General features: G+C 39.2%; 1 protein-coding gene across 2 annotated transcripts; it reads right to left on the bottom strand.

Moving 5' to 3' along the window:
* Window positions 1-5,211: 5,211 nt before the first annotated feature.
* Window positions 5,212-12,151, bottom strand: LOC129902211 (probable inactive receptor kinase At5g10020). Of its 2 annotated transcripts, none has more exons than XM_055977315.1 (3): window positions 10,930-12,144; window positions 6,932-8,599; window positions 5,212-6,033 (listed from the first exon to the last, which is right to left on the bottom strand). In XM_055977315.1, exons 1-3 carry the CDS (start codon window positions 11,858-11,860, stop codon window positions 5,456-5,458), a joined length of 3,177 nt encoding a protein of 1,058 aa, XP_055833290.1. In that variant the 5' UTR covers window positions 11,861-12,144; the 3' UTR covers window positions 5,212-5,455. The 2 variants fall into 2 exon arrangements, with proteins under 2 accessions (XP_055833290.1, XP_055833297.1); XM_055977322.1 differs by lacking the exon at window positions 5,212-6,033 and adding an exon at window positions 6,041-6,609 and having other exon boundaries at window positions 10,930-12,151.
* Window positions 12,152-12,872: the final 721 nt, after the last annotated feature.

Raw genomic sequence — 12,872 nt, 5'->3', positions numbered from 1 at the left:
ACTTTTAATAAGACATTTTACAAATATCATAACTTACCTTACCCTTTCCTAGTTACATTACCAATTGGCTATAGAGTCAAAGTGATTGAAATTGGAGATGCATATTTAACTTCAACATTACCGTTATACAAAGTGTTGTTTGTACCTAGCTTTAAATTTGACTCAATTTTTAATACATTTCTCAACTTCATATCTTAAAAGGTGTAGTCAGATTCAATGATATGTCATGTTTTATGGAAGGCCCTATCACGATTCAACTCATCGGGTCGTGCAGGCACCTTCTCTAACACCTAAATAGGAGAGCCCTTACACCAATTTTGAAATCAAGTCAATGTAGAAGTTAAGAAAACATAAGAAATCCCTTTACTAATTAAATTAGTTATGAAATACACTAAAAACCCTCCCAAAGAACTAATCTAATTAGGTATAAGAGCATCTAAGCGTAGTGTTTATAAATAAGGACAAGACACAGCTCCCGCCATAAGGAAGGAAGAGTAGAAACTGTCAGAGATCATCACCGATCCTACATTAAGACTATACCAAGTGGCATAAAAAGAATAGTATCAGTGCAAACAACTTGTACTGGTAGGCATCATCAGCCAACCCGATACCTACCATATAATTAACAAGAGTAATTATGCACATAAGAAAACTACACTGCCAACATAGTGCGAAACTCTATCGTCCCCATTTTTCTCATCCATGTTATTCAAGCCTAACACTCATCTCTTTTCTTTGGTCCGCTGCCAACTCTAATACAAATCAAGACCTAGCCCATCTATCAAACTTTATACAAGCTTTCACTACCACGATCTAGTCACTTAGCTCCCATACCAACCCCTTTAGCTCTCACTTGCACACTTTCCACCCTGAAATCCTGATCACATCTAAGAACCACAATATGATAACTCAAGCTTATACAGGAATCACACTACTACTTCCGTACCATAAGTACTACTCAATTGACAAGATCAATTTCTATACAACAAATAACAATAGTCCTCTCACCTTAACTTTTACACAAGATGGGTCCAGTCAGTTAAGATAGTGCTAATTTCCTTTACCACAATCCTCCCCCGTGAAATCACATTTAATCACAATCACACAATCAATTGGTTCTCTCAATAAACAATAACACATAATTGGTCCTCTCATGGGACCCCACCTAAACCAATATTATGTCAAAAAATGACACCATATTCAATATGTATGTATGTGTATGTGTGTGTGTATGCGAGAATGTGACACCTAATCCAAGATGTATTTGTGTCGGTGCGGACACCGGATCCTTAAAAATAAGTGTGTGTGCGCGCACGCGCATGTGGGTGTATATGTGTGTGTGTTGCGCGCGCGTGCGCGTGTGTGCGTGTGGGGGGTGCATGTGACACCTGATCCCTATATATATATCAATCATAACCACAATTACAATCAAGATCCACAATGAATATTTCACATACTTGCATAATCAAGTAATGGGTTCATTGCATGTAATTGATCTTAGAATTCATTTAATTAAGTTATTACATCTTTACTAGTTTCACACATGCAGGCAATACTATCAATTACAGTAACAAGCACATGTAGCACAGACAAGAATGTAAAACCATCACCTATAGTTACCCACACAAGTCAAACCCTTGATACATGCCAATGACTATATTTGAGCCTTCCCCTCCTCCATCACTCAACTCTAGAACTCATATTCAATCCGGCAAGAGTCTACAATTTATTTCATAAGAGCCATTGGCCCTCTAACACATTATTAATAAGGTGTACCTTCAATTACTAGACCACTACCATTAGTCACAAGCCAATCAAGACCCATGTATATGTATATACTTGACCTACGCAGTAAATTATATGTATATACTTGACCTACGCAGTAAATAATGACTTTTAGCCATTCAAACTCCGTGTCCGAAGGACTAAGCATAAAATCTCCTATCAACTACGTTATAGAATATGTGGGGATAGATTTATAACTACTCAATTAGAGAAATCTAGCCTACCTAGGCGTCAAGCAACTGTAGGAGGATTAATCGAACGATTTTGGACTTCCGAATGGAGGAACAACATAGACGGGCCTGGAATGTGTGGCTTTACAGACTTTCTTGTGCTAAAAATATCTTCCTCTCTTCTCCCTAGGCCTAGAGCAATTATTTTTTTATAAGGGATTTTGGGTAACCCTTGTCTATTTTGGCACTTAAGGGAAAAGGGAGGAAATTTTTGGCCAAAGATGGAAGATGATGTTGAAGCGTACGTGAAAACTTATCTGGTTTGCCAACTAGATAAGACAGAACGCAAGAAGAAAGCGGGGTTGCTGCAGCCTCTTCCTATTCCTAAAAGCCTCTGGATGTCCGTTTCAATGGACTTTATTGGTGGGTTTCTAAAGGTAAACGGGATGGCTTCAGTGATGGTTGTGGTGGACAGGTTCTCAAAGTATGCTATCTTTGTTGTTGCTCCGGTAGTGTGTTCGTCGGATATTGCGGCAGATTTGTTCTACAAAAACGAGGTTAAGTTCTTTGGTGTGCCATCTGATATCATCAGTGATAGGGATACTCGGTTCACGGGTCGGTTCTAGACGGCTTTGTTCAACATGATGGGAATCGATTTGAAATTATCTACAGCGAACCACCCTCAAACTGATGGGCAAACTGAAAGAATTAATCATTTGTTGGAGGAATATCTGAGGCATTTTATGACGGCAAGTCAACAGAATTGGGTTGATCTACTGGATAGTGTATAATTTTGTTATAATTTACACAAGTCGTCGACGATGGAGATGAGCCCGTTTGAGTTGGTCTTAGGCAGACAACATGTGATCCCACTTGATGTTTCCAAGTAAAAGACGCAAGGGAAATGTCCTGCTGCTTACCGTTATGCCAGAGACAAGCAAGAGGTGCTTGCTGAAGCACAAGACAGTTTGCGCAAGGCCCAAAAATGTATGAAGAAGTATGCAGACCAGTGGAGGAGGTCGCTGGACTTCAGTGTTGGTGACAAGGTGCTTCTCAAACTTACTCCCCAAATCTGGAAGCAGATCACAAGTAAGTTTAGGCACAGTGGTTTAATCCCAAAGTATGATGGACCGTTTGAAGTGGTTCAAAAAGTTGGCGAGGTTGCTTATCGGTTGAGACAACCTAAGAGGTTGAAATTGCACCCAACCTTCCTCGTAAGTTTTCTGAAACCTTATTATGAGGATGCTGATGATCCAGACAGGAATCAATCAAAGAGGGTGTCGGTTGTGGTGCGCACACAGTTTGATGCTGAGATTGAGAAGATATTAGATCACCGGGTACTTGGTGTCAAGAAGAATAGGTGGAGAGAATTTCTAATTCAGTGGAAGGGTAAGCAAGAGGCTGACGCTACTTGGGACAAAACAAAGTCACTGTGGCAGTTCGACAAGCAATTGGAGGACTACCTGAAAACAGCCTCGACGAGGACTTCGAGTTCAACTGGTGGGGGTGGTTTGTTAGACCCCCAAGTTCGGACTTAGGAGTATGGTGGGCGAGGGTAGTGTCAAGGGCTTGTACATTGCCCCTTGACACGGGCCTATGCGGCTGTGGCAAGCAATGTGCGGGATTGCATGTCGATGGCATGGTGTACAACTATGTCAAGGTGATTGGGTGATGGCAAGCAGCTTGGCGAATGTCAATGGCGCGAGATAGGCGCATGGCATCAGGCGGGCATGCGCGAGATAGGCGCATGGCACCAGGCGGACAGGCGTGTGGCACCAGGCGAGCATGCGCGCTATAGGTGCATGGCACCTGGCGGGCATGCGTGCAGGCAATAGGGTTAGCATCGACAGGAATGCGTGTTGGCATGGGCGTGCTGAGGCCAGGGCTGATGGACGATGACAATGAGATGGCATGGGCAATTTCGCTAAGTGTTGGGGCGAAGCTGTGAAGGGAAAATCGGCTAAGGCATATGAACGAGGCAGGTGCAAGGCACGTGAGCTAGGCATGCGTGCGGCACATGCAGAAGGGTCACGCGCACGACACATGCGTCGGTTGACCAGTGTGCGAGGCACATGCGACGATTAGCAGATTTTCTAAAGACTTAGCCCAGAGGTCGAAAATCAAGGGCACGTTTCCTAGTATGTTTTCCTATGATCCCCATGTAATTGCAGGCACATTTCATGCACGTCCCTCCCTTTTGTGGTGCTGTAAAATGCCCTAGCAGCTTGTATATATATAAGCATAATTTGGCTAAGGCAGATAGCAAGAGTTTTGTAAGCCTTTCCAAAGTCGTGAGTCCTTTTGTATAGCTGGGTGAGAGATAATAATAAAAGGTTGGGCATCCGCCTGTAACGCTGCATGTCATTGTTTGTATTGTGTTTGTCACGAAATCAAATTAAGTGTCAAACGTGTGTGTGTGTTGGTAGGCTGAAGTTGGTGTGCGATGATGACTGCCGGATGGTGGTGTTTTGAGGAGAAAAAAAATCACCCCTGTGTCAATCATTAGAGATTGGGGAAAAAAATAATACACCACTTCTGACTAGTTTTGAATAAATAAAATAAATCTATATCGATAATTTTTATTTAACGTGACATCTTCAACACTCTTGCCAGTTGCCACATCTTTTTTAAAAAAATAATTCTAAAGTATTAATATATTTTTAACAAATTCAATTAATAAACATTCTCCTTATCCTTCAGATATCGTGAAAAGTCTAATTTGATAGGATTGCATATATGTTGGTTGGGTTCTATTTTGAAATTTATCAGTTTGAATTATCAATTATCAGTTTGTAGATATGCTATTTCACATAAAAAATATTGAAAATCACCTAGAAACAAAGTGACAATACTAATAAATTGATAAATTGCATCTTGCTCAGAAGCAAATACTGACACTTTATAGAATAACCGTAAATTTGAGACAGTGAGTAATGAAAGCATGAAATCAAACACTAAATCAAAGACTTTATATATCAAATGGTATAAATGTAATTTATTAATATACTCGCGGGTTACCAATTAACCCATTAAGAAAAAACTTCAAACCATTAAGAACCAATAACCAAATATAAATAAATCAAAATCATTACCGCAATTGCTAAACCAATAACCCATTATCGATAAGCTAAAAACTTTTTTTCGAAGAGGATTATTGGTATCGGTTCGATTTGAACATGGAGAAGAAAATATGGGAATCAAAACTGCAGAATGGAGAAGAAATGTAAATGAACATCCACTAACAAATAGGAGCCAATTTCTGTTAGCAAAAAATAAAATTACACAAAAATAATTGCAATCCTTTCTAATTTGAGAAAAATGCCAATCAATCAATCAATGGACTGATCATCCCTTTACACAAAAATTGAAGGGGGGGAGGGAAAAGAAAATGGGAATATGTAGGATTGACCAACATTAGAAGGCAACCAATAGGAGATAATAAAAAATGTGAAGGAAATAGAAAAAAGAATTGTAATTCCAAGACAACATGTACAAAAATTTCACACAGATATGGAACCCAGATCTTCAACAACTTGTCTGATGTTTGGCCTTTCGTTTGCCGGAAGAATACACCTTAACGACACAGCTAGCAGATCATCCATCGCTTTGCAGTGTTCTTCTCCTCCTGCAATGTCCCTATCGATACAGTCCATTCCCCTACCTTCTTGATCACATAACCGAACCCAATCTGTTAAATCAACTGCACCCGAGTGCCCTGATATTATGTCTCCAGCACTTCTTCTCGTCAGCAATTCCATTAGAATCACACCAAGAGCATATACATCAGCCTTAAATGATGGGATAGGTTTGGTTGCAGTAGCAAGTTCAGGAGCACGGTACCCTAGTGCCCCTAGGTTCAGTATCTGCTCTGCAATCCCTGCTGGAGTCATAAGGCGGTGGAGACCATAATCAGTGAGGCGGGCACTGTAATCAGCACCAACCAAGATTATATTTGTAGGTTTCAAGTCTCCATGAGGCAGTCCTCTCTCATGGAGAAAAGCCAACCCCCGAGCAACTTCAACAGCAACTTTTAACCTTTGGTTGAAGGATAACGGGGAGTACCTCCGAGGGGTTGTCTCTGTAAAAAGTAGACATTCATTAAAAACTTAAAACTGAGAAAAATTACAAAAAGTAAAAAGTTCCCAGCAAACCCCAACATGTCTACAAGTATCAGTCTTCACTGCACTGGGGATGCTATGACAAAGCTATACTTCAACTCACAATATTTATTAAGTTTTACCATCAAGAACAATGAATGATTCTGAAACAAATGGAAATGCTATTTAAAACGAATTGTTGAGCAATTATCACAACATTCTAGGTCACGTTAATGAGATGGTAGAATAGGTTTACTCCCTAATTTTGATAGGCTCTTGATGTGTGGCTGTTGAGGTATGGCGATTAGTGAACCAGAGATCTCTTGAACCTTTCTGGAGTTCCTTTGAAGGTTCTCAGATGAAACATAAAGATCTGTGCATACATTCTAACAAACATAATTTGTAAAGAACATTCAGATTCTACAAGTGCTATCCTTTTTTTTTTCTGGAACTGAGATTCTACAAGTGCAATCCTTTTATTTTTTTCCTTTTTCCGTGATCGACTCTACCACTGGATTCATAAGAGACCACAGATCCAAGTAATATCTCATCACTACCTGCATAATAAGACATGTTAAAGAGGGACATTTGCAAGAGAGGCCAACCCAAAAAAGTTTTGGGGCCAAGCCAAGTTTATCCTCCATAATTTTTATCACGACGATCCCACAAAACACAAGAGCTCTCAACAATTAGAAAACCACCACTAGAAATAAGCTATGCCTCTTTAGAAACTATTTATGCGAAGGATACCAGAAATTGGTCCCAACACAGGATAATCACCCACCAGACCAGTAAAAGGAAACTTTCTAATAATAGCAACCAAACAACAATGGAAGACATGGAAAATCATTGTTGAAGTTATTCATAAATAAATCTTACCATAGAGATGCAACGCCAAACTATCTCCTGGTATGTAGTCTGCTAAAATAAGCCTCTCTTGTTCCCGAGGTCCCCAGTAATATGCTCGTAAAGGAACAGCATTTGGGTGCCTGATGGATCCAATCTTTTTAACTTCCTTTGCAAATTCTTTCTTATTTTTTACTAACCCGACCCGCAACCACTTGACTGTAAGAACGTGCCCACTATTCAGAGTAGCTTTATACAATGTGCCATGGCTACTTCTACCCAGAACTTCAGCTGGGGCACGAGATAACTCCTCAGCAGTAAATGACAGTGAACCATCCAGGAAGAACAACTCCCCAGCCAATCGATCCGGTGAATACACATCCAATGTCACCGGTTGTTCAACTGTGTCAATGAAACGAGGCGACGAAGATATTGGAGAGCCTGGAGAGGATCTCCGGCCAGATGTTGCAGGATGATTAGCCACAGTGCCAAGATGTGTAGATGCTGAAACTGCAGTTACTCCCTCTGGAAAAACATGCTCAACAATTTCTGTACCAGACTCAATTTGCCCAGACAGAGATCTCGAGTTCGCTGTGAGCAAGTGATCATTAGAGAAACTCAAGGAAGTTGGCGGCGGTTCTGAGGAGCCATGGAACTTGAAAATTGCAGGCCGGCTGAACCTCCCGAGTTTAACATCCCTTCCAGCAGATTGGCCGTTAAATCCACTTGGCAAGTGGAAATCTTGGAACCGTTCCCGATGGTAAGCCAGGAGAACAACACCAATCATTAAAGCAGCTCCAACTGAGGCAAGAATAATTGCCACCCTGATACTGGATTTCGAGTTATGATGGTGATGACTATTTTGATCAGGATCGCCATGAATACCATGTAACCAGTTGCTTGGGATTGTCAAATTTGAGTTTCCAGGAAGAAATGAACTTTCATTAAAGTTTCTCAAGTTATCAGGGATTGCACCACTTAATTCATTGTTAGACACATCAAACACCCTCAAATTCGAAGAAAGATTTTCAGGGATCATACCACTAAAATTGTTGTTAGACATATCAAGGAATTCCAAACTTCTAAGGTCACCCAATTCAGTAGGCAGCATGCCTGATAACTGATTCTTAGCAAGATTTAGCACTTGAAGCCTCCGCAGATTACCAATGGCAGAAGTCAAATTACCTGTCAATGTGTTTTCTGAAAGATCAAGTGACTCCAGCGCAGGGTATGGTGATTGAACAAGTAATTCACTAGCATGAGAGCCTTCAAGAGGAATTGATCCTGACAACTGATTTCCAGATATATTTAGGTTCATCAATGTCGTCGAAGTAAAAAATGTAGATGGAATAGGTCCACCAAGTTTATTGTTGCTGAGATCAAGTTTAACCAATCTTGGCGAGGTGCCCAGTGCTGAAGGTAAGGTTCCCTCAAGAGAATTGTTTCCGAAATTAAGTGAAGTCAATCGTTGATACTGAGAGGTCATATTGGGAATATTTCCAGTTAACCTATTTGAACTCAAATCAATAATTTCCAAATTGGCTTCCCAGCTCTCAATAACTGATATATCATCATGTAGCATATTTCTGCTCAAATCCACAACTGCACAATTTCCTACGGAAGATGGCAATGAACCTAATAGGTGGTTCGATGAAATATTTAGAATGCTCAACTTTGTTGAATTCACCATCGGAATTGAACCTGCATGTGTAGAAAACGAAATATTAAACTTTAAACATCTCTTTAGAATAAGTTTACAAGTCCAACAGAAAAAGAGCTGATATTATAAATAAAAAGATGTGCATTGTTATTAAACATCTAATTTAACTTTCAGATGAGTCCAAGTGCAACTTTTCTAGCTAAAGAATATTGTACAAAAACTATATAGCCTAAAAAAATTAGAAGGCAAAAGTGTATATTAGTGAGACAAGTATACAAAACTATCTAGCTAATCTGAGAGTCACTTCCTCAAAGAATAAATGCAGGAATGAGAAGAATTAAATATCGGTCATCAGTCAACGGCACCATTCAACTTCTGAACAGAGGATTTCCACATTTAGGCTCTACAAGAAACCATGGTCTGGTCCCTACGATAAAAGATATCCAAGTGTAACTAAAGAAATATGCAATTGTGAACCCTCCCTGTTGCTCATGAAACAGAACAAACTTCCTATCAGAGGGTCATCAAGGAGTTTTAAGCTCAGAGACCCAAATTATCACCCTTGTAAATTTGCTCCCTTTTCTTCTATAATCAAGTCTCACCGACTTCATTCTTTTTGCTGATTTGAGTACTCATTTGATAATAATGACTCCAGGAATGTTGTCATCAATTCCTTATCAAAAAAGAAATGTTGTCATCAATTATTTTCCGATTCCAAGGCCCAACGTCATCATGAGCGGCTAAGTTGCTCAAACTTGGGTGCAGGTGTCCGAGACGGATGCGAATCCAAGAGTTAGATTCGGAAAAATCTAAATTTTAAGATCGGGAATACGAATCCGAGTATGGATACAGGTGCGGGGATTCGGCTAAAATATTCAATATTATAAAAATATTGTTATAAAAATAAAGATATTATTCCCCTCAGAAAAGAAAAAGAAAGTCATTCAAGACCTTCCACTAACTCTCCTTACAGATCATTGCTACTGTCTACCATAAGTCGGAACACAACCGCTTGAATATTTAGCATCTCTTTGTTTAGCTTGAAACATGAAGAAACGAATACTGACCAAGAGGAAAAGTATCTTGGTCAAAGTATCTGATGTGGGTTGACCGAATCTCACACGTATTCCGCACCCACACCCGTCTGATGTATCTGATGTGGGTTGTCCATGGACTCTTGGTCAAAGTATCTGATGTGGGTTGACCGAATTCCACACGTATCCCGCACCCGTCTTGACACGGGTGCGGCAGCAAAAACGAAGAGTCTGAGCAACCTATATGAGCGGCCTACACTAGAGGGAGGGGGGGGGGAGGAAGGGAGCCTCTGGCCAATGAAATACATGATAACTAAATAGAAAGATGAACATATTAAGAACAAATAGATCATTAATAAAATAAAACTCATTTTACTATAGGTACAAATATTGTGCTATACATAGAATATTGAAAGCAGAGGGAAAAAATTCAACATTTTTAACGTTTTGAGATAAAGACTAAATATTGCTCCAACTAGCTTGCCATGAACTTTGAGCATACAGTTATACCATTGGAAAAAGACTACATTATAGCTACTAAATGATGCAGTCATGCAACTATTCCATTAGGGGCTCTATTAATTTTACTACACCAATTAGGGAACACTTTGTTGACTACTTACTAGGGGCAAGTCCTATTTAACATGCTTTGAAATTCAAACTACTCTATGCAGTCCACGCTACTCACGTTCTGTTGAGGCAAACACAAAAAGCTAGCGGTAAAAGTTTGTTCCAAAATTCTGATTTTGTTAAAACAATTTTTAAAACCTACTTACACAAAAAACAAGTTTTCTGTATTTGGCATAAGCTGAAAGACCTTGAAGATTTCTATTCTCTGTTATACAGATTGTCAACCACTACTCACACAACAAAACTAATTATAACCTGACAAGAAAACAAAACGAACAAGATTTTACATTTACAACTGCTATGTTGCTTGGACTCTTCAAAAATGGGTAAGAAAAAGATGGGACACTCGCAGACTGGAAGGAAGAGAATTATTAGAACTCTCGTCCGCCCCTCTCTTTATCCTCTGTAGCTAAACTTTCTTACTTATGTGGATTCTCCAAACTAGTGTATTTTTGGAAAATCCGACATGGGTGCGGCATCGAAAGTGAAGAGTACACACAACTTTGCACAACTGTAAAAGTTCCAATGCCTTAAACACAAGAAAGTTTCCAATTCAAGTCCACCACCAAACATTAAGAGGCTTGAAGTTCAAGGCATCCATAAAAACACCATACAAATAAAAGGAGTATTTGATTATGATCATTCAACAACAACAATATACTGATCTAAGAAATGCAAATATTCCAAAAAAATGTTCATTTTCCAACCTGAAAATCCATTGCCACTAAGATCCAGTTCTTCCAATGGACCTGTTCCCTGCAAGAGCTCATCAGGAATCAATCCATAAAGCTGATTATTCCCAAGCCTTAGAACCCTCAAATTATACAAAATCACCAAAGAAGGAAGCTCCCCCATTATAGCATTATTCCCCAAATCCAAAACCTGCAAATTCTTAAATGTCTCCAACAATTCTCCGGGAAAAAAACCACCACCCAAGTTGTTGTGACTCAAATTCATGACCTGAATTGTTGAAGAGAGTGATACATTATCCGGGTTCGTAGGAAGAGACCCGAAAAACGAGTTGTTACTCAAATCAAGATGCTCAATAAACTTCAACTCCAAGAACAACTCTCCAATATCACCCCAAAGCCCATTGTTATGCAAATCCAGTACTCTCAACTGCTGGAGATTACTAATTCCACTTGGGTAACCAAATGTAAAATTATTATTCGACAAATTGAGGTAATTCAAACCCCAAAGCTCATTGATTCGTGCTGGAATTGGTCCATAAAACTGGTTTCCAGACAGATCCAAATGTTGAAGAGTTAACATAGAACCCAAAGCAGGAACAACCCGACCCGTAAAAGAGTTACCAGAAAGACTTAGAACTCTAAGCTGCTTCAACCCATTAAGAGTTGAAAACTTCAAGTCACCCACAAGTCCAAGCCCGTCAAGAGTAATGGAGAAAACAGAATCGGAGTTGGCGTCACATACAACACCATGAAACGACTTTGGACATGCTGATGGATCTGAAAGACCGGTTTGACTCCATGAACTGAAGATTTTACCTAATGGGTCGTTTTTTATACCTTTTTTGAACTCCAAAAGTGATCGAACTTCATCTTCTGCTGCAGAAGACCCATTGAGCCGAAACACAAGTACAAGGAGGAGTAAAGAGAGAGATTGAGAGAGAGTCATTGGGTTGAGAGTAAGAGTTAAGTTAACTGCTAAGAATGAGGCATTGAGACAAAGAAGGAAAGTCTGAAAAAGGGTAAAAACAAGAAAGGCTTAAGGTAGACTATGGAGAGAGCACCATGGAAATTCAAGAAAGAGTTCAGACAAAGAGAAAGAGAGAGTTTAGGGTAGGTGGGGGTGGCAAGAGGAAGGGGGTGGGGGTGGGAAAAGAGTTGGAAAAGGGAAATAAAAAGAGGGAAATTAGGGTTTTTATATTTGGAGGTAAGAGTGGCAAATGAGTTGGTGTCTCTTTTGTATTTTGCTCTTTCTCTCTGTATTACTCTGTTGGAATGGGGTGGAGGAGTAATGGAGGGGGGGGGTCGGGGATGGGGGGGGCAAAAGTAGGATTTTTAGTTTACTTCCTCTTCGTTCACTTTTATTTATCACGTTTTAATTTACAAGAATCAATTTAATTAATTTTCGAAGCTAAACTGAATTAGATTGATTCACTATTTAAAGGGTGGGGGTGGGGTGAGTATCAAAAGTAGGATTTTTATTATCACGTTTTGATTTACTGGAGTCGATTTAATTAATTCTCATAACTAAATTGAATTAGATTGATTCAGTATTTAAAAGGTGGGGTTGTGGTGAGTATCAAACGTAGGATTTTCATGATATTATTTATGTTCACTTGTACTTATCAAGTTTTAATTTATGAAAGTCAATTTATTTAATTTTCGGAGCTGAATTGAACTTGATTATTCATTGTTTTAGATTTAAAATTATTTGGATATTCAAAAACTATACGAAAGATTCTATAAGTTTCAATCTTTCTCATATTAATATGATAAAAGAATATTTTAAAATTTTGATCAAAAATTATATAATTTAACTCTCACAAAGTAAAATATGACAAACAAACGTGAACGGTGGGAAGTATTTGGGAAAATGAGTTGTTTTGTAGTGAAAGATGGAAGAAAGATTTGATTTTCTTAATGACAGAAAAGATTTATGGTTGTAGGAAACTCCATGTTTG

Source organism: Solanum dulcamara, chromosome 1, assembly GCF_947179165.1.
Source record: "Solanum dulcamara chromosome 1, daSolDulc1.2, whole genome shotgun sequence".
In the NCBI taxonomy this organism is placed as follows: domain Eukaryota; kingdom Viridiplantae; phylum Streptophyta; class Magnoliopsida; order Solanales; family Solanaceae; genus Solanum; species Solanum dulcamara.
This window is presented reverse-complemented; position numbering and strand designations above follow the sequence as displayed.

What these genes read in the sequence shown, in the direction of transcription:
- LOC129902211 (XM_055977315.1), bottom strand. Translation starts at nt 11,860, where the DNA reads ATGACTCTCTCTCAATCTCTCTCTTTACTCCTCCTTGTACTTGTGTTT. An exon ending in TAGTGGCAATGGATTTTCAG is followed by an intron (nt 8,600 to 10,929) that starts GTTGGAAAATGA and finishes CTACACATGCAG; the next exon opens with GTTCAATTCCGATGGTGAAT. An exon ending in TTTGGCGTTGCATCTCTATG is followed by an intron (nt 6,034 to 6,931) that starts GTAAGATTTATT and finishes TACTTTTTACAG; the next exon opens with AGACAACCCCTCGGAGGTAC.